This window comes from Pempheris klunzingeri, chromosome 16, assembly GCF_042242105.1.
Source record: "Pempheris klunzingeri isolate RE-2024b chromosome 16, fPemKlu1.hap1, whole genome shotgun sequence".
Lineage (NCBI taxonomy): Eukaryota > Metazoa > Chordata > Actinopteri > Acropomatiformes > Pempheridae > Pempheris > Pempheris klunzingeri.
This window is the reverse complement of record NC_092027.1, coordinates 3,458,745-3,475,276: the sequence shown is the minus strand read 5'-3', so window position 1 is coordinate 3,475,276 and position 16,532 is coordinate 3,458,745. Positions and strand designations below refer to the sequence as shown.

Here is a 16,532-nt window from a genome sequence, read left to right as displayed (position 1 = left end):
CAATATTCGCCAAGTCAAACAGTAGCAACGACAAGGAACTGTGACAGAACTGGAGAGTCACCATTTAATTATTACAGTGGAGGCAAAATTTAACAGCACAGTACAGTTGATGAAAACACTAAAAAGGGATATTACAATAAAATATGGCCACAGATTCTTTGGTTCTACAAAAGGAGTTTGGACAGGGCGTGAACAGAAGCACCATAACTCAGGCTGGCAGTGAGTTTAACATGTAAGTCACTCGCTTCACTTGACCTTCAAGTGTCACCTACAGGAAATAAATACAAATGAAATATACCACATTTGACTGGAGTATTTGATGGTCCTCGTTTTTTAATCTCAAAGCACCCTGTTTGTTTTAAATAAATACAATAGAATATCACTATTTCTGTACAAATGGAATGTAATGCACATTTTCCCCAGTAAAAAGCTTTAAGAAATTGTAAAAGAGAGAAAATGAGGGACTCAAAGTGGATATTAAAACTTGTATGCTTTGGTATAATTAGCACCTTGCCACACAGCTTCTTTCGGTAAAGCATGCATTTTATTCACTGCTGTAAGAAAAACAAAACAAAACAAAACAAACAAGAAAAAAACAAAAAAACGAGGGAACTTTGAATCTCATATACATATTTAAACCCTGATGATGTTCTGTACTTGGATGCAGAAAATGTGTTCTGGATGGAAAACACTAATCAAAGCACCTGGAAAGTGACTCAGTAAATACTGGACTGGTGTGTGGTAGTGATCCTGTGAGACTGATCCACGATTTATCATAAGAATCAACCCTTTGACAGGCACCAGTAACATGCAAATATAATAGCATCAAGTTTAGCACCGTTTATAAAAATAATGGCTTTTAAATTCACTGATCTAGGTATCAACACACCTTCTATCCTTTGTCCAGAGGTTTTGTCCAGAGTTAACAAATGAACAATTCAAAGAGATTTTCTGCTGCTCTCAGGGACGAGGAAAGATTGTCCAGTTTAAAAAAAGAATTAATCTTGTGTCAAATTGGACTCAGTCCTCACTGTCCATTAACCTCACTGCAGTCTGAGCTGCAAATCACATTTTTAGATTGTTTTAACAAAACTGCAAGGTGGTCATTAAGATTAAGAGTATTACAAAGAGTAGAAAATTAACTTGGTGGCAGCTTAAACAAGACAAAAAACAGATCAATCTAACAAGCAAAACCCAGCTGGTATCATTTGCTAAGTTCCCTCTAGTTACTCAGGGTGGAAACTGGTGGCTTTAATTCTTTGGTTCATTTTGATGTAACTAAGAGCTGAGAGTTTTCAGTGTGAGCAACATGATTGACAAGCCACTGAACTTTCTTTCATTTCTTACAGAACTAGATGACCAGATGAGTTGCGGAGACTTGCGGATGGATCACAGGCTCATATTCACTGGCTGTTATATTCTGGTCAGAGTTTGGTGTCTACTGTTTAAATTTGATTTGATTTATGATTTGAGTTCTGGCTGGCAGGTGCAAAATGAATAAAAAGTTGATTCAAAGCTTTCAGTTCTCAACTTTTCATCTGAAAGATTAAATGCCTCGCAAACGCCAAAGCCATGAACCAAAACACTTTGTGCAAAACATCACAGATGCTGACATCTACACGGGAGCCTATTGCACCTCTTGTCAGTCATGAGAGTGACTGTCAACCATATCGCTCGCAGTGTGAACGTAGGATTACAGAAATGGAAATAATGTCCGGGTGACCCTGTTTTGGGAGGAGAAGGGGGGAGGTAGAGCAGGTGAGATGAGTGGAAAAAAAAGAGGCACAGCGGGGAGGAGAGAAGAGTGAGAGGGGGATCGGAGACGGGAGACTTCAGGTCTCAAGTCGCCGGCTTGCTCTCTTTCTCGGGACGGCCCCTTTCACTGCTGGTAAAGAAAACACTGTTTTATTCCGAAGAACACTCTCTCCTGTTTTTTTCTTCCTTTCTCGCGGTCATGCGCCCAAACGATGGTCTCCTCTCCACGAGTTTTTTATTTCTCTCCTCTTTACTTTTTTTTGACGTCCATTAATTGTTGGGAGGATGTTGCGTTCCCCAGGCACGTACTTGAATGTGAGTGTCTCTCTCACAACAGCATCTGCGTATGTAAGTGTGTGTGTCTGTGGGTTTGTGTGTGTGTTTTGTATCATTTACAAGTTAATTTACAAATTACTGGGCATGTGTGTTTATTATATGTAAGTGTGTCTCTAAGTGCATGTGTGTGTGCGTGAGTATCTGCATGTGTTGTTCCTTGCATGATGTGTGTGTGTTTTTAGCCTTGGAAACAGACAGGTCCCACTTCAAAGCCAAACTGCTGGTTGCTCTCCCCAAAGTCTGACACCTTGATATCCAGCAGAGGAAGATGCTCCACCTGTGGTGTGTTGATCTCCAGGACTGTCCTGTCAAAGCCCTTACGATACTAGAGAGAGACAGAGAGAGAGAGAGAGACACTTGTCAGGAGCTGGAAGCAAATTTTACATATATCAGGATTGAGAACAAAGACTGCTTGTCTATGGTTGTATGAAAATAATCTTGTATAATTTCAATTTCGCTCATATTTGTACACTCTGTATTGTATCTTGGGACTTTAAAACACTTTGGATGAGGCTGCCTGGTGCTTGAAGATCAAACATATTATATTTTATATTTCCCATTCATTATAAACAGGTGGCACTACAGTTTCAAGTCAATATATCCAATAGACAGTAGATCAATTCTAAGTCCTAACTTAAGCTAAATACTTCATGGCATCCTGTAAATGTAAAAAAAAAATTAAAAAGATAGTTTTCAGTCACAGCAACTTAATATTGAAAACACATAATGGACATTTTAAGGGCAGTCAATCAGTGAAAAAAGGAAAAGAAGAAACCAGTGGTGTGGTTTCTTCTGTGACTTGACTAGTGAAAAGGGAGACATGATGATGATGACGATGATTATTGTTATTTTATTTATTTATTTATTGTCATTATTTGACTGCTATGGACTGTTTTCCAGGAAGTGACAGTTTTCCAGAAAGACTCAATAACTCTTCAGCAGGGTACAATTAGTTTGTGTGTAAACTCACAGAGCAGCCATCGACCAAGGCTTTGATGTAAGGGTTGGTCTTGTAGCTCAGCCTCTCGTCGTTGGCACCCTGGAAGTGCAGCGCTCTGTCGTAGCTGTTCTTGGCGCTTCGGTCGGCCCAGGCCACGGAGCGGTGGCAGTGGTAGGTGAGGTTCTGGCGGGCCTGGACGCTGAGGAGACGCAGGAAGCCCAGCTGGACCACACCCACGGGCTCACCGTTAGAGTCCACGTAGGAGAACTGGGAGAAGTGTGAAGAAAAGAGGAGGTAGTAGAATTGGGATTTGGAGGAAGGAGATGAAGACAATGAGGAGGAAAGGTGACAGAGCAAAAGGAGGGGATGCACAAAAAGGGAATGGACGACAGTGAAGGAAAAAGGGGATGGAAAATAGAATCATAGAATTGGGGAGAGAGAACAGATGGTGAGAACAAAGTTAAGAACTTAACTACAAACTAAAAACAAATGTTTAGCCACTGGTCTTCAGGCCACAGAGGGTTACTAACCTTGCTACCAGCAGTGAACTGACTGTACCAGGATCCTGGAGTCTCTTTGTCCCAGGAGCTCATCTTCACCTGCCATCAGAATTGTCCACATCACATATTATAGTCAGGCATCAATCATTTTTTGTAAATAAATAAATACATGCAGCTTATGAGGGAAAAGAAGAACATTACACACCAAACTGGACTAATTCTGACATTCTTAGTTGTATTATAGACAGAAGAAAACAATACTCTTAGTATGCAGATGCAATTGGGATATCAGTTTCAAGAAAGTGAGCAATAGAGACAAGAAACCTCTATCAAGACTTATTCATAGTCTCTCTTTTTTATACCCAAATGCATCATTCATATCCCTTACATGTTCAGTTTAACGTATTTCATAACTCAGGAGGAGTCAGCACTGGTAGATTTTTATTTCCAGGATTTTACAGTGTTGCTGATTTGGTGAACTGACCGTGCTGATGCTCTTGCTGGGGTACAGGCACGTCTCTGCTCCGTTAGTGAAATTACAGAAGACCTTGAAGGAGTCTCTGGAGCAGCCCTGGTTGGGGTCAATCCAGTACTCTCCTGCAGAGGGCAACAGAGAGAAAAAGCAACGTGTAAAAATGTAAAAATTCTACTTAAAACTACGCTATGTATTTACATGAAATGTCTGAATTCTAATTTTCCCTTGGTATTTTTCATTTGACGTTTATTGTTAGTTCTTAGTTCTTTATGTAATGTTAATGCAATAACATGTTCTCAGTTGTTATATCAGCAAGGAGTTATCTGTAGTTTGCATAATCAAATATTTAATAAAAAAAAGAACTGTTCAGCAACATCCACATGTTGAAATGAATAATTGCAACATCAAGACTGGGACCAAAACCTGTTGGAGGGATCTTTACTCTGAGCAGGAGGCGGGTACATTTTTTGGGTTCAGTCCCTTACCGTCTTTGAGGTCTGGCTGGCTGAGGTGCAGGTCTTGGCAGGTGCGGGCCGGGCTGTCCTGGGTGCCCAGAGGGAAACGCATGGTCTCGATCTCCTGTCGAAGTGAGTTGAGAGAACCGAAGATCTCCTCCATGCCTTCACTGCCCATCATGAACTCAGTGCCAGTGGCATCAGATGCAGGCATATCTGTCTCGGAGAGCAGCTGGCTGGCATCGATGGAACGCTTGGACTTGGGACTCCTCTGAATGGGCAGGGGCTGAATGACCTCACCAGGTGGGCCCTGGGAAGCAAGTTTACATTTTAATCAATTAACTGCCAATGGTGCAATGACGTGAGCAGAGAGAAATTTAAATGATATATTTCTTTCCTTCACAAAGAAAGCCAAAGTACTTACAGGAGCTCCAGGAGGTCCTTGTACACCCTTTTCTCCCTTTGGACCAGCTCCTCCCTAAAAACAGTGCGGAGAGGAAAGATGCAAAAATCATTACTGCATCAGATCCAAGTCAGTGTATTTTTTGTGAGCAATTTCATATGTTTTTTGAGGTACAAACACTCTAAGTATACTCACAGAAGCACCCTTAGCTCCCTTAATACCTTGAGGACCCTGTAAAAGATATGACACTTTAGTTTAATAATGGTTCAGTGTTTTACTGTCGTCACAAATTACTGTGGTACTTGATGAGATCTTGGAAATTGAGCCAAGAGGAAGACGACAATCAGATGACATGTTATGGGATAAAACACTACAGGCACTCACAGGTAGACCAGGAGGGCCAGCAGGGCCGAGGGGTCCGGTGCCTCCAGGCATTCCCTGTAATAAAACACGAATCATGTCATGAGAATAGCTTTCATACATTATCATCACATGTAAATGGTGGTTGAGCCGCCCCCCATGGAACACATGTAAATGTCAGACTCACAGTCTCTCCTTTTGGTCCGGAGGATCCATGAGGCCCAGACAGACCTCTGTCTCCCTTCTCTCCCTGCTCTCCTGGGGGTCCAATGAGACCAATAAGACCTGGGTGACCCTTTTCTCCCTTGGCACCGGGGTCTCCACGCAGACCAGGCAAACCAGGAGGTCCCTGCCGGAGGAGAAGAGAAAGAAGAGCAAGTCACCTTTCACTTTATAACCTGGCCAACTGTGTTAAGCACACATGCTTATTTATCACTGTTCTTATTTTTATAGTGCTTATGTTTCTTTTTATAGTGCTCTTGTATATTTTCTAATGCTCTTGCTTATTGTTTATTTATTCTCTTTGGTTTACAACTTGGACCTGAGAACTTAATCTCGTGCCATCTCATGTGGACATGTATGCTGCTATGACAATAAAGATCCTGGAATCCTTGAGGAGGTAGATGAGGCTAGAGGCATGAAAAGCAGGAATTGAAATGAGAGAGAGGAAAGATGGAAGACAGGAAGAGGAAGCTTTTTGATCAAAATTAAATTTACAACGTATTTTACTGACTGTACTGTATGACTAAGTGTGAAGTAGATTATACATATGAAATAAAAACACACTGTTATCTTACAATAGGTCCAGGTGGTCCTTTCTGTCCAGCAGGTCCTGGGGATCCTTGCTCACCCTGAAACACAGTTAGAAACACATTTAGCAGGTGGTGACCATCCAACACACCATCCAACAAATAATGTATACACATCACTTGCTACTCATCAAATATTGTGTTGTATAGTTGTCACATTACTGACCACTGATCCTGGGAGTCCTCTGAGACCTTCTGTTCCTGGTTTTCCTGGTTGACCCTGGGGGCCGACAGGGCCAGTTTTTCCTGGGGGGCCAACAGCACCTGAGTCTCCCTGTAAATGATGATCATGAAGTTATTCCATGGATTATGTGGCAATGTAACTTATGCATTAGAAATGCCACACTAAAGAAAATGAGATGAGGAGTTCAGAAGAGAAGTCCCATTAATAACACATCACATAGACAGAGCAGACATGATCATCACCAGGAAGTGTCAGAGGCCTGACGTCTGACGGCAGCTTTTGTATCTTCATACCATTTTTGTATGTCAGCCATGAATTTAGACTCAATATTATTTATGCAGAGCCACTGGGAGTTGAAAAACGAAATACCGAAAGCCTTCGGACTCACCTTAGTTCCTTTCTCTCCCTGACGTCCCTCTGGTCCTCTTGTTCCTGCAGGGCCCTGGTAAATAAAATATATAACAAACAAAATATAACATATTCTATCATTTCTTCAATTCTATAGCAAGAAAGACAGCCACTAGATTACACCATTAAACTGTGTATCAAATATAGGCCCTTCCTCTAACACTGGAGAGTTAATTATTCAATATTGAATACAACATCAGTGTCTGTGCTCATTATTGGATACCGACTGTACCAAGTACTTCTAAGAGAAATGCGTCTTTTCCTTTGAAGTCTTGAAACATACAACAAAGGTTGAATTAGTGAAACAGGTTCTATGCTACAACATTTACCAGCTCCACTACTTCACAACACAGAAAATGCTTTAGGCAGTGACACTGGAGGAAAGAAGCAGAATGGATGCATGATGGAGGAATGCATTCATGGCTGCTGTTCTTCTGCAGGTAGGACCAGGAGTCTGTCCATTTAGGATGGTGACCTTACCCTCTTTCCTGGGGGGCCGGGAGGTCCGTTCTCACCAGGAGGTCCAGGAGAGCCCTGCAAAAGGAGGTAGAGAAAGCAGATTGAAGACACAGACATTTTCACACTTCACTTCAACACTTCATTCACAAATATATATTGTTGCAATCTTTTGACTTACAGATTCTCCTGGTTCACCATCCTCTCCTCTCTCTCCCTTGGCACCATCTTGACCCTGAAGTAAAGAATATCAGGGTTAGTGGTTTTTCTTGCTGTTGTTCAGTTGATAAAAAAGCTGATGTTGATGTGGTGTTTAAATAAGATAAATACTCACTCTGGGTCCAAGCTCTCCAGGGGGGCCAGGATCACCAGGGAAACCAACAGGACCCTGAAGTTAGAGACAAAAACAAAACTCAGAGATGAAACAGCAGAGATCAGAATCACCTGAATTTATGTCAAAAAAATTACGAGAAAGATGAATTTAGAGAATGTTCTTCTGCATTGGAGTCAATTTGATCTGTGTGTTTATATATTTGTTTGTGTGCATTTCATCATGGGCGTCATACAGGGTTTCCTTTGGGTCCGTCGTCTCCAGGTCGTCCTCGTCCTCCAGCTGGTCCAGCGGTTCCAGGTTGTCCAGCCTCTCCCTTCTCTCCGCGCTCTCCACGAGGACCCTGCCAAGAGGAGCACAACGGTCTTTGTTCGACTCATGGATGGAGTAAAAGCACAGTCTCCTGATATCTCTTCCCACAAGCTGTTCGGATCAGGCACTTAACCACTCACCTTCTTTCCTGGCTCTCCTCCGATTCCAGGTGGTCCTGATTCACCGGGCTCTCCCTGTGGATTGAACAGTATTTTGTTTAGTTATCAGGACAAGTTGAAATGAACTCTAACTTGCAGAGATATTGCTTCAGTGTAAAAAAGTATCTGCACCTTTTCTCCATTAGGTCCAGGATTACCCAAACCACCAGGAGGACCTTGAGGACCCTGAAAAACACACACGAAAACAATTCAGACTAAAAGCTTGAGTAATTCATGAAAATAATTATTATCAGGGTGTGTGTGGTGTTTTTAAATAGTACACACACTCAATATTCAACATTATCCCTGTTTGATTTAGTCTGTTTTAACATGGTACCACTTACAATGAATGTTTCAATAATGCAGTAACGACTCTAGAGCAGATATTATTAATGTGACCCATGTCAATTACATATTGTAGTCATTTCATAAATAAAAGGGGTAAACACTCACGTCAGCACCACTGGGTCCAGCAGGGCCGCGGGGTCCTGGGGGACCTGGAGGACCCTGGAAACATAAAGATGCTCATGCTTTAATCATCATTTATAATTTGATTGTGATTAAATAGGTCACTTAATAAGTCATTACGACTGATGGCCGGTATTTCTGAAACTCACCAGAGGTCCAACATCTCCTGTTTCTCCCTTCTCACCTGGTGGCCCAGGCAATCCCTGCAAGACACAAGTGAGAGTTACACAAAGAATTAGCTGAGCTTAGCCATTAGAGTAGTAGCTCAAAACCGAATCTTAATATTTTGTATGAAAGTCAAAAATATGACAAAAAGATGAATAAAGATTTGTGTGAATCTACCTCTGAAGTAAGTATTGTTGCATTAATATACCTGCAATCCGATGGGTCCTGGGGCTCCTGGGAATCCTCTGGTTCCTTCATCACCTTTAGCTCCAAAAGGCCCCTGCTGGCCCCTTGGTCCAAGCTCTCCATCAGCACCCTGCACCACAGAAGAAGAAATACAGAAATAAAGACATGAGAGATACAGAGATTAGAACAAAGTAGCTGAGAACATTGTCTTCATCCATTCATCATAGTGATTGAATGTTCAGTGTGTTAACTTCTGATCATTGCAGTCATGTTCAGTGCAGCGTTTGCATAATTACACTTCTATTTCACTAAGCCCTTTATCATATTGATAGGTCCTGTAGAATACAACACAATAATGACTTTATTTGGGTTTGTAGTGCAAAGAGTGACTGCCACCATATCTTAATAAAAGAGGGCTGCAACTCCACTGGCACCAACGGCATCAAAATACAAGCTCATACAATCAAGAACAAGTTAAATGAACTTGCACTGCAAACTGTATGATTTTTGTCTTCAAAGAATTAAAGTTTGTACTTACAGCAGGCCCAGGCTGACCAACAGGACCCATTGGCCCAGGTGGACCAGGAGGACCCTGCCAACAAACAAAACACAAGCACAAATACCATCAACAGAGAAACAGTATCATGGAAACATTAAATTCTGATCATTTTTGATCAGACATATCTTTAAGGCTTGATGCAAGTCAGTGTCACTTACATGCTCTCCCTTTGCTCCCTTGGCGCCCTTTTGACCATGCTCTCCAACCTCACCCTGCATTGATAAAGAAACATCACATTACAACAAGGACACGTTTGAAACAAAACTATGAAATGAGTGATCATCACCTCTGATAAGAGCAGGCTGGACGCACAGCTCAGTAACCACATTTAGGAACACTAGACTTTATGGCACATTATTCTGGATGATTATTAAGGTAACTGAGGTGGTTTTTAAAAGGGCGTGTCGGTGGGAAGACTGTTAATTAGAGTTACTGGCCTTGTCTCCGTCCTCTCCAGGTACTCCAGGTGGTCCGGCAGGGCCAGGCAGACCCACAGGACCCTGCACTCCATCACGACCTGCTGGGCCAATAGGGCCTTTCTCACCCTTAACAAAAGAGGAGAATCAATAGTTTATAGTTTTGACTGTAGTTTTGAGGTGATGGATAATGTCTTTGAAAACTTATTCTGGATGTTGAGTCAAATGCACTACTGCACATTTAATGAAAATACACCTAAACACTCACAGGAACTCCCTTTTCTCCAGCTGGTCCAGGAGGCCCCTGAGGGCCTGGTCTGCCAGGAGGTCCAACAGGTCCAGCAGTACCAGATTGTCCCCTCTCACCAGGAGATCCCTAAAATGTAAAATGTCACAGAGACAGGTATTCATTATTTGAAAACTTTATTAAGGTGGATGCATCCCATAATGAAATACTGAAGTATTTGAAAGTAAAGCCCACACAATCAACTGTAGCCAGAAATAATTTAAAATGATATACTGATGTAACTCAGAGTAACTTAAATCCTTTGTAGACAAACGATAGTACTTTGACTGAATGGGCTACTGTAATTTCTCTTTTCATAAGATGGAGTTAGAGCGTAATGGAAATCAAATTCTTCATATGGTTTGAAACGTACAGCAGGTCCAGGAGGCCCAGCAGGTCCTTCACTTCCTTTCAATCCTCCACCTCCCTGGAAGAAAAGACAAGAAGGAATTAACCAGTAGTCTTTCATCTCACATTTGTTAGCTTAAAAACAGTTCTTAAAAACAATAAAGACGAATAGTTTCTCTGAAAAAGATCTGCCTAGCTGTTTACACATTATTTCTCTTGGTCATACTCACAGGGGTTCCAGGCAGTCCTCTCTCTCCAGGGAAACCTCTCAGTCCTGGGGGCCCGTCTTTACCAGGGCCTCCGGGGGGTCCGGGGTCTCCCTTGGTGCCCTCTTTCCCTGAGGGACCAGAAAGTCCCTGCTCTCCTGGTGGACCTGGGGGTCCAGGGTGGCCACGCTCGCCCATGGGGCCGGTCTCTCCTGATGGACCCTGAGAGGATGGAGATGGAGAGGGCAGACAGGGGAAGAAGATGATGGGAGAGGAAAGAGGGAATAAAGTGCAAATGTAAAAAAAAAAGGTGGGGCAGACAGAGAGAGAAGAAAACCAAACAAATGAAAGGAAAAGCAGACAGGTTGTGATGTTATGACAACTGATGTGGTTTGTTATATCAGTGAGAAAATTCTGCACTATGATTGGGAAAACATACCTGAGGTCCAACGACTCCAGGAGGGCCAGGTGGACCCATTTTACCTTGGAAACCCTGGAGGAGAGAAATTCAGTTAAATTCTGAATTCAGTTTCTGTTCAGAGGCATCTTGTGTCTAATCCATGTCTGAATCGTCGTAACTCAACTCTTCACATAACTTTCATCATAATCTCAGCTTCATGACTTAGGTGGATGTGAAATGAAAGTGAAATAACCGTTTTGATGCAAAGAGCATTTTGCCCCCAATGATTTGAAAAACTGGAAATAAAGATCCAGTCTACAGAACACGACACTATAATCTGCTGTAACATGTGAACAACCATGTTGAAGGTCACAGCTGTTTGTTTTCAGCTGGAGAGGAAACAATGTAGAAATATAGATTCAAACATCCCAGTGCACAACTTAACTACTGAACAACTTTACTACTGATTTTAGCGATTACTTCACTAATACTTCATTTAAATAGCCATAACAAACGACAAATCTTCAAGTGGCTCCTTCATGATTAGCAACAGGTATAGGCTTTTAAAGCTTACTGTAACTATGTAGATGTCTAAATTAGATATCTAACAGTATCTGATTTACTGCTGATGGTGGTTCATCACCTTCACCTACAGTAGATTTTTTGAGTGACTGGTTCTTAAAAGAGAGCCATGACTGGAATCAAGGTAAAAGTCTTAACATTTTCAGAATAAACAGGTGGAGCACTGAACCATATTTTACATATATTATATTACATATTATATATATATATATAATATATTATATTAGAAGTATTAGAAAATAAAACTTACAACTTCTCCCCTCTGACCAGGGTGTCCAGGCAGCCCGTCCTTTCCTGGTGGTCCCTGTAAGGAAACATCAGTCAATCATACATTAACTAAATCTCCACATTAAGAGAGCTTTACCTACAAGCTTTACCTATAAGCCGGAGCAACCATCAAACCCAAAACAATGTTGGAACAATATACTACAATTCTAAAGTGATAACACCTCAAATATATACAGTATGTACCATCAGTCTATAAGAAACTGGTATCAAAACATTGTCTTACAGGAGGTCCCTTCGGTCCGGGGAAACCATTGGCTCCTTGAGGCCCGGGCAAACCCTGGTGAGACAACAACATATGATATAATGAGAACATACAAGATTACCCAACGGAGACATTAGGTGCCTCGCAAAAATCTTTAAAAATTAGGCAAATGACAAAGTGTTATGAAGCAGCACATTCTTCCCTGTAATGAAAATTATGCGCTCACCCTCTCTCCAGTAGGACCAGGTGGGCCATCGCTTCCTGAGGTTCCCTAAAAAAACAATGTAGACAATTAAAACAATGACAAAAAATGATCAGCAACAATAAAAATCAGCATCCAAATCATTATAATGGCACTCCTGAGGCACTTATGTGGACAATCTGGATAATTCATTGTGAAGACAAACCTTTGCTCCTGGTTTCCCTGTTGAACCTCTGGGTCCTCTCTGCCCTCTGGGGCCCTGATGGAGGCAAACAGCAGCATAATTAACAAAACGCTTTAATCAGTCAAAAACAACTCATCAGTGATGCTATCTGTGATTACAATGATATTCAGTTTTAAATTAATCAGATCGTATCAAATTAGTTCTTAAAAGAATAACGTAACACCCCCTGAAGATCTTGTTTTTGCTGATCTTCAATGGTTTAACTTCACACCTAGCTGCGGTGATGTACAAGTGTACTACAGGACCCTGTGACATCACTGCTGGGCGTGGTTACAGGTGTGTTTACAGGTTCAGTGAAGCTGTCTGAAACAGGTTTGAAACTCTCAACCAGAGAGGGCAGTGAAACTCTGCCTTTGAGTGTGGTGCTGAGTTACTATTTGATACCATGAACAGGAAACTGTTTCTGTGCATCTGTGCTAAACAGCTGGAGTGGGACAAAAGTCAAAGGACACCATCCTCTGAGCAGAATAGCTTTTAAAAACTGACTGAATGGATGAATGAATAAATGGGAAATGGTACCGTTGGTCCTCTTTGTCCTCTTGGCCCTGATTTGCCACTAAGACCCTAAAAAAGAAAACAAACAAAAACAAAGACTCAGTCAGACAGAAGTAAACTGTACATTACTGCTTGTATTACTGACTATATAACTTAATCTACAGGATCCATCAGTCGAGCAGATCTAACTTTGATCACTAATCATTGAAACTGTTGCCTTACCCTTGTCCCCTTCTCGCCATTTGAACCAGGGAATCCTGGGAATCCAAGAGATCCCTAAAAATGAATCAACATCTCAACATCAGCACTGTTTCACATCATGCAGATTCCTGGTGGCCACTAGTGTGAAAAAGTTATTGTGGATGAATAAATGAGTCACTGAGAATGATACTGCATGTGTCTCTTACTTTGGGTCCTTGTCTTCCAGGATATCCAGGAAGTCCAGGTACACCAAGTTTACCCTGAAGTTACATGATAACATCATTAATCATCATCCTTTAACTAGAATGGTGCAAAACATCTGTAAAAGTATCCTATTGCATAACAAATCATATTCCAAACATGGCAATGACGATTTGTACAAATTCAGAAATATATTCCATTATATAAAGGGTAAATGAGAATTAACTGATATTTTGCTCAGGTGTGCTACAGTTATATTAACATGCAATAAAATTAATGGCAACATGCCTTGCAGAAACTCAAATATTTGGTCACAGCAACCACTGACGCAAGCAGCGTTTAACACAAAAATACAAAATGCTTATGTGAATATTAATTGGCCATGTTTCATTCAAATATAGTCATGACATAGTTATAAAGTCCTGTAAATTCCAATGACTGTCACATTTCATTCACACACACACACACACACACACACACACACACTCACACACACACACACACACACACACACACACACACACACACACACACACACACACACACACACTCACAACCACAACAGTGCATCACAATTATATTTCCTTAATAAATGTTTAGCCAAAGAGGAGACTTAGAAATACATTTGCAAAATACAGTTTCAGAAGAATTTCCCTTTGAATGAATAATACATAAAGCAGGAAATGATCCTAAGAATATCAGTAGCATGTCTTGTGTCACTAAGAGCCAGTCGTGTAATCTTTTACCTTCTCTCCAACTAGTCCAATTGGTCCGAGCTCACCAGGGGGTCCAACACGACCCTTTGGCCCCTCTGGACCATCCTCTCCTCTGGGCCCTGATACTCCAAGCTCACCCTGCGAACAGGAGACAAAGCAAAACCATCAGAATAAATAATGCAACAACTCTGAAAATAATGCAAATTATAAAATGCTAATGATTAAGTCAGTCAGTCAGTCCGCCCTTTCATTCATCCATTGACCATTCAATCAATCTATCTTACCTTATCACCCTTGGAACCAAAATCTCCCTTCACTCCAGGGAAACCATCTTCTCCCTGGAAACACGAGCACAACAGCACATACTCAGAAAAAAAACATGCCTTTTAACTGAAAATCATTTCAGACAGAGACCTGAACATGTCCAGTTTGACATTTTGCTGTAGTGAGTCAACTAAAAATGGACATATTAGCACGCTTTCACTATGCAATTATGATTTAAGAGGGGGCATTTCTCGAGTACATGATGTATGAATCACTTACTTTCTCTCCTTTGTGACCCTTCAGTCCACGGATTCCTTGACCTCCCTGCAATCAGAGCATTAAATATCATTAATACACTGAATTGATATGCAAAAGAATATTTAAGTCTTATGCTGGTTGAACTTATTTGCAAATGTAATGCAAAGTCCTCCAAAATAAAAAAATATTTAATCAAAAAACTCTTTTGTTAACTTCTGAAGACTAACTAAAAATGAATTGTACCGACCTTGACGCCACGAGGGCCAGGATAGCCGATAGCTCCCTGGGGACCGGCGGGTCCCTGGAGAAGGACAAGGAAAGAGGAGAGAGTTCTTAACACAACGAACACCATGAAGTAAGTGCACCAACAAACTCTTTCATTTGTAATATATGCTTGAGTCATACTAGAGTTGTAAATTGAGTTTGTTAGATGGAAGAGAAATGGTGTGATGGGGTTATTTGTGATTGACACCCACCTGATTTCCTTTGGTGCCAGATGGCCCCTCCTTTCCTGGGTGACCCTGTCTCTCAGGAAGGACATCTAGTGTTAGTGGATTCAACTTGAATCAGTTTTTAATGATAAAAACAAATAAAAAAGGAAAAGACAAACGTACAGGAGGGCCGTCGGCTCCTGGCATTCCTGGCAGACCTGGTTTTCCTGTGGGACCCTGGTGGAGAAGGCAAGGTGGTCATGAGTGACAGTTCAAAGGGTGGTGGTAGTGCATATAAATCCATTAGAACTAATAACAACTTCTACTAAAAACTGTATAGCTACCGAGCATGGTAGCTCATCCATGGATGACTCACATGGATGAATTATGTGCAAGAGGAAAATTTTGCTTGCCAACATGATTCTCCTTCACACATACAGATAAATTAGTAGTTGCATTGATCAAAGAGCAGATATAGCATGCTACAATTATACCAATTTCTTTCTATACTTTAGGTGAAAGAGAGAAGATAATTGTACCAGAGTTACCTGAGCTGCCGTTATCACAGCAGCAGTATTAATGATTTTTTTCTACCCTGGCTAGCTGTTTCTCCTGTTTCCAGTATTTATGCTAAGCTAAACTAATTGTCAGTTGGCTATAGCGCCATCATATTTAACAGACAAATACGAGAGTGGTATCAATTGCAAGAAAGCAAGTAAGCATACTCACACATACATACACCAAATAACTTATTTATTCAAAAGTCCACAGGAGAGACTCAAGAGCTATCATCAAGCAACCCTCCTCATACCTTTATGTATTGAAATCCAGAATAAGATATGATATGTAGTGCATGATATGTTATATCTAATGTAATGTAATCAAATCTTTTGAGTAAAACTGCAACTGTTCACAATTTCCAGTTCATTTGAATAAAAGGACCATCATATAATACACTTATTTGTCAATTTATACTGAAAATATGACTAAAATACAGTACTTCAAAAATCCTGGAATAAGTGGAAGATAATAGATGGATGGATGAATGGCTTATTTTCAGGAGATATTGCGATAATTGGATTATGGACTACGAAATATGTACCTTTCTTATGTACCAGGTAAGTGTAAATAAATATTGCAGCCAATAAAAGTATCAAATACAAATAAAAGAACTAAAAAAAACTAGCCCTTCTGTGTCTACTATTGCATCAAATTATAAGATTTTCTTCTGACTGACTTCTTGTATCCTTTAATGCAGAGTAACTGCATATAGTTTTGGTTTCTTACTTTCTCTCCTGGGGGTCCAAGGGGTCCCTGAGGTCCTGGCATACCCTGCAAAAAAAAAAAAGACATTTTAATTATTTATTTATTTACCTTTATTTAACCAGGAAGTCCCATTGAGATCAGAAATCTCTTTTACAAAGGAGACCTGGCCAAGGTAGCAGCCATACAAAATCAAAAGCTATATAAACCATCAAAAGCTATATAAACCAATGAGAAAACCACATGACAAAGTATGGAATGATTACACA

The 16,532-nt window shown here is 40.9% G+C and overlaps 1 protein-coding gene across 1 annotated transcript in view; it reads right to left on the bottom strand.

Annotated features, from left to right (window-relative positions):
- Positions 1 to 2,269: 2,269 nt before the first annotated feature.
- The window catches only part of col11a2 (collagen, type XI, alpha 2), a 44,734-nt gene continuing 30,471 nt past the window's right edge, over positions 2,270 to 16,532 (bottom strand). Inside the window, exons 24-65 of the mRNA XM_070846206.1 lie at positions 16,288 to 16,332; positions 15,184 to 15,237; positions 15,046 to 15,090; positions 14,817 to 14,870; positions 14,591 to 14,635; positions 14,332 to 14,385; positions 14,078 to 14,185; positions 13,337 to 13,390; positions 13,152 to 13,205; positions 12,954 to 12,998; positions 12,396 to 12,449; positions 12,215 to 12,259; positions 12,010 to 12,063; positions 11,749 to 11,802; positions 10,956 to 11,009; positions 10,541 to 10,738; positions 10,336 to 10,389; positions 9,945 to 10,052; positions 9,698 to 9,805; positions 9,419 to 9,472; positions 9,240 to 9,293; positions 8,724 to 8,831; positions 8,500 to 8,553; positions 8,336 to 8,389; positions 8,015 to 8,068; positions 7,865 to 7,918; positions 7,648 to 7,755; positions 7,416 to 7,469; positions 7,263 to 7,316; positions 7,106 to 7,159; positions 6,606 to 6,659; positions 6,200 to 6,307; positions 6,022 to 6,075; positions 5,412 to 5,573; positions 5,249 to 5,302; positions 5,060 to 5,095; positions 4,886 to 4,939; positions 4,492 to 4,771; positions 4,016 to 4,128; positions 3,562 to 3,630; positions 3,062 to 3,298; positions 2,270 to 2,416 (exon numbers count right to left, since the gene is read on the bottom strand). Coding sequence (XP_070702307.1) covers positions 2,270 to 2,416; positions 3,062 to 3,298; positions 3,562 to 3,630; positions 4,016 to 4,128; positions 4,492 to 4,771; positions 4,886 to 4,939; positions 5,060 to 5,095; positions 5,249 to 5,302; positions 5,412 to 5,573; positions 6,022 to 6,075; positions 6,200 to 6,307; positions 6,606 to 6,659; positions 7,106 to 7,159; positions 7,263 to 7,316; positions 7,416 to 7,469; positions 7,648 to 7,755; positions 7,865 to 7,918; positions 8,015 to 8,068; positions 8,336 to 8,389; positions 8,500 to 8,553; positions 8,724 to 8,831; positions 9,240 to 9,293; positions 9,419 to 9,472; positions 9,698 to 9,805; positions 9,945 to 10,052; positions 10,336 to 10,389; positions 10,541 to 10,738; positions 10,956 to 11,009; positions 11,749 to 11,802; positions 12,010 to 12,063; positions 12,215 to 12,259; positions 12,396 to 12,449; positions 12,954 to 12,998; positions 13,152 to 13,205; positions 13,337 to 13,390; positions 14,078 to 14,185; positions 14,332 to 14,385; positions 14,591 to 14,635; positions 14,817 to 14,870; positions 15,046 to 15,090; positions 15,184 to 15,237; positions 16,288 to 16,332 — 3,357 coding nt within the window. The remainder of the gene's footprint in view (positions 2,417 to 3,061; positions 3,299 to 3,561; positions 3,631 to 4,015; positions 4,129 to 4,491; positions 4,772 to 4,885; positions 4,940 to 5,059; positions 5,096 to 5,248; positions 5,303 to 5,411; positions 5,574 to 6,021; positions 6,076 to 6,199; positions 6,308 to 6,605; positions 6,660 to 7,105; positions 7,160 to 7,262; positions 7,317 to 7,415; positions 7,470 to 7,647; positions 7,756 to 7,864; positions 7,919 to 8,014; positions 8,069 to 8,335; positions 8,390 to 8,499; positions 8,554 to 8,723; positions 8,832 to 9,239; positions 9,294 to 9,418; positions 9,473 to 9,697; positions 9,806 to 9,944; positions 10,053 to 10,335; positions 10,390 to 10,540; positions 10,739 to 10,955; positions 11,010 to 11,748; positions 11,803 to 12,009; positions 12,064 to 12,214; positions 12,260 to 12,395; positions 12,450 to 12,953; positions 12,999 to 13,151; positions 13,206 to 13,336; positions 13,391 to 14,077; positions 14,186 to 14,331; positions 14,386 to 14,590; positions 14,636 to 14,816; positions 14,871 to 15,045; positions 15,091 to 15,183; positions 15,238 to 16,287; positions 16,333 to 16,532) is intronic.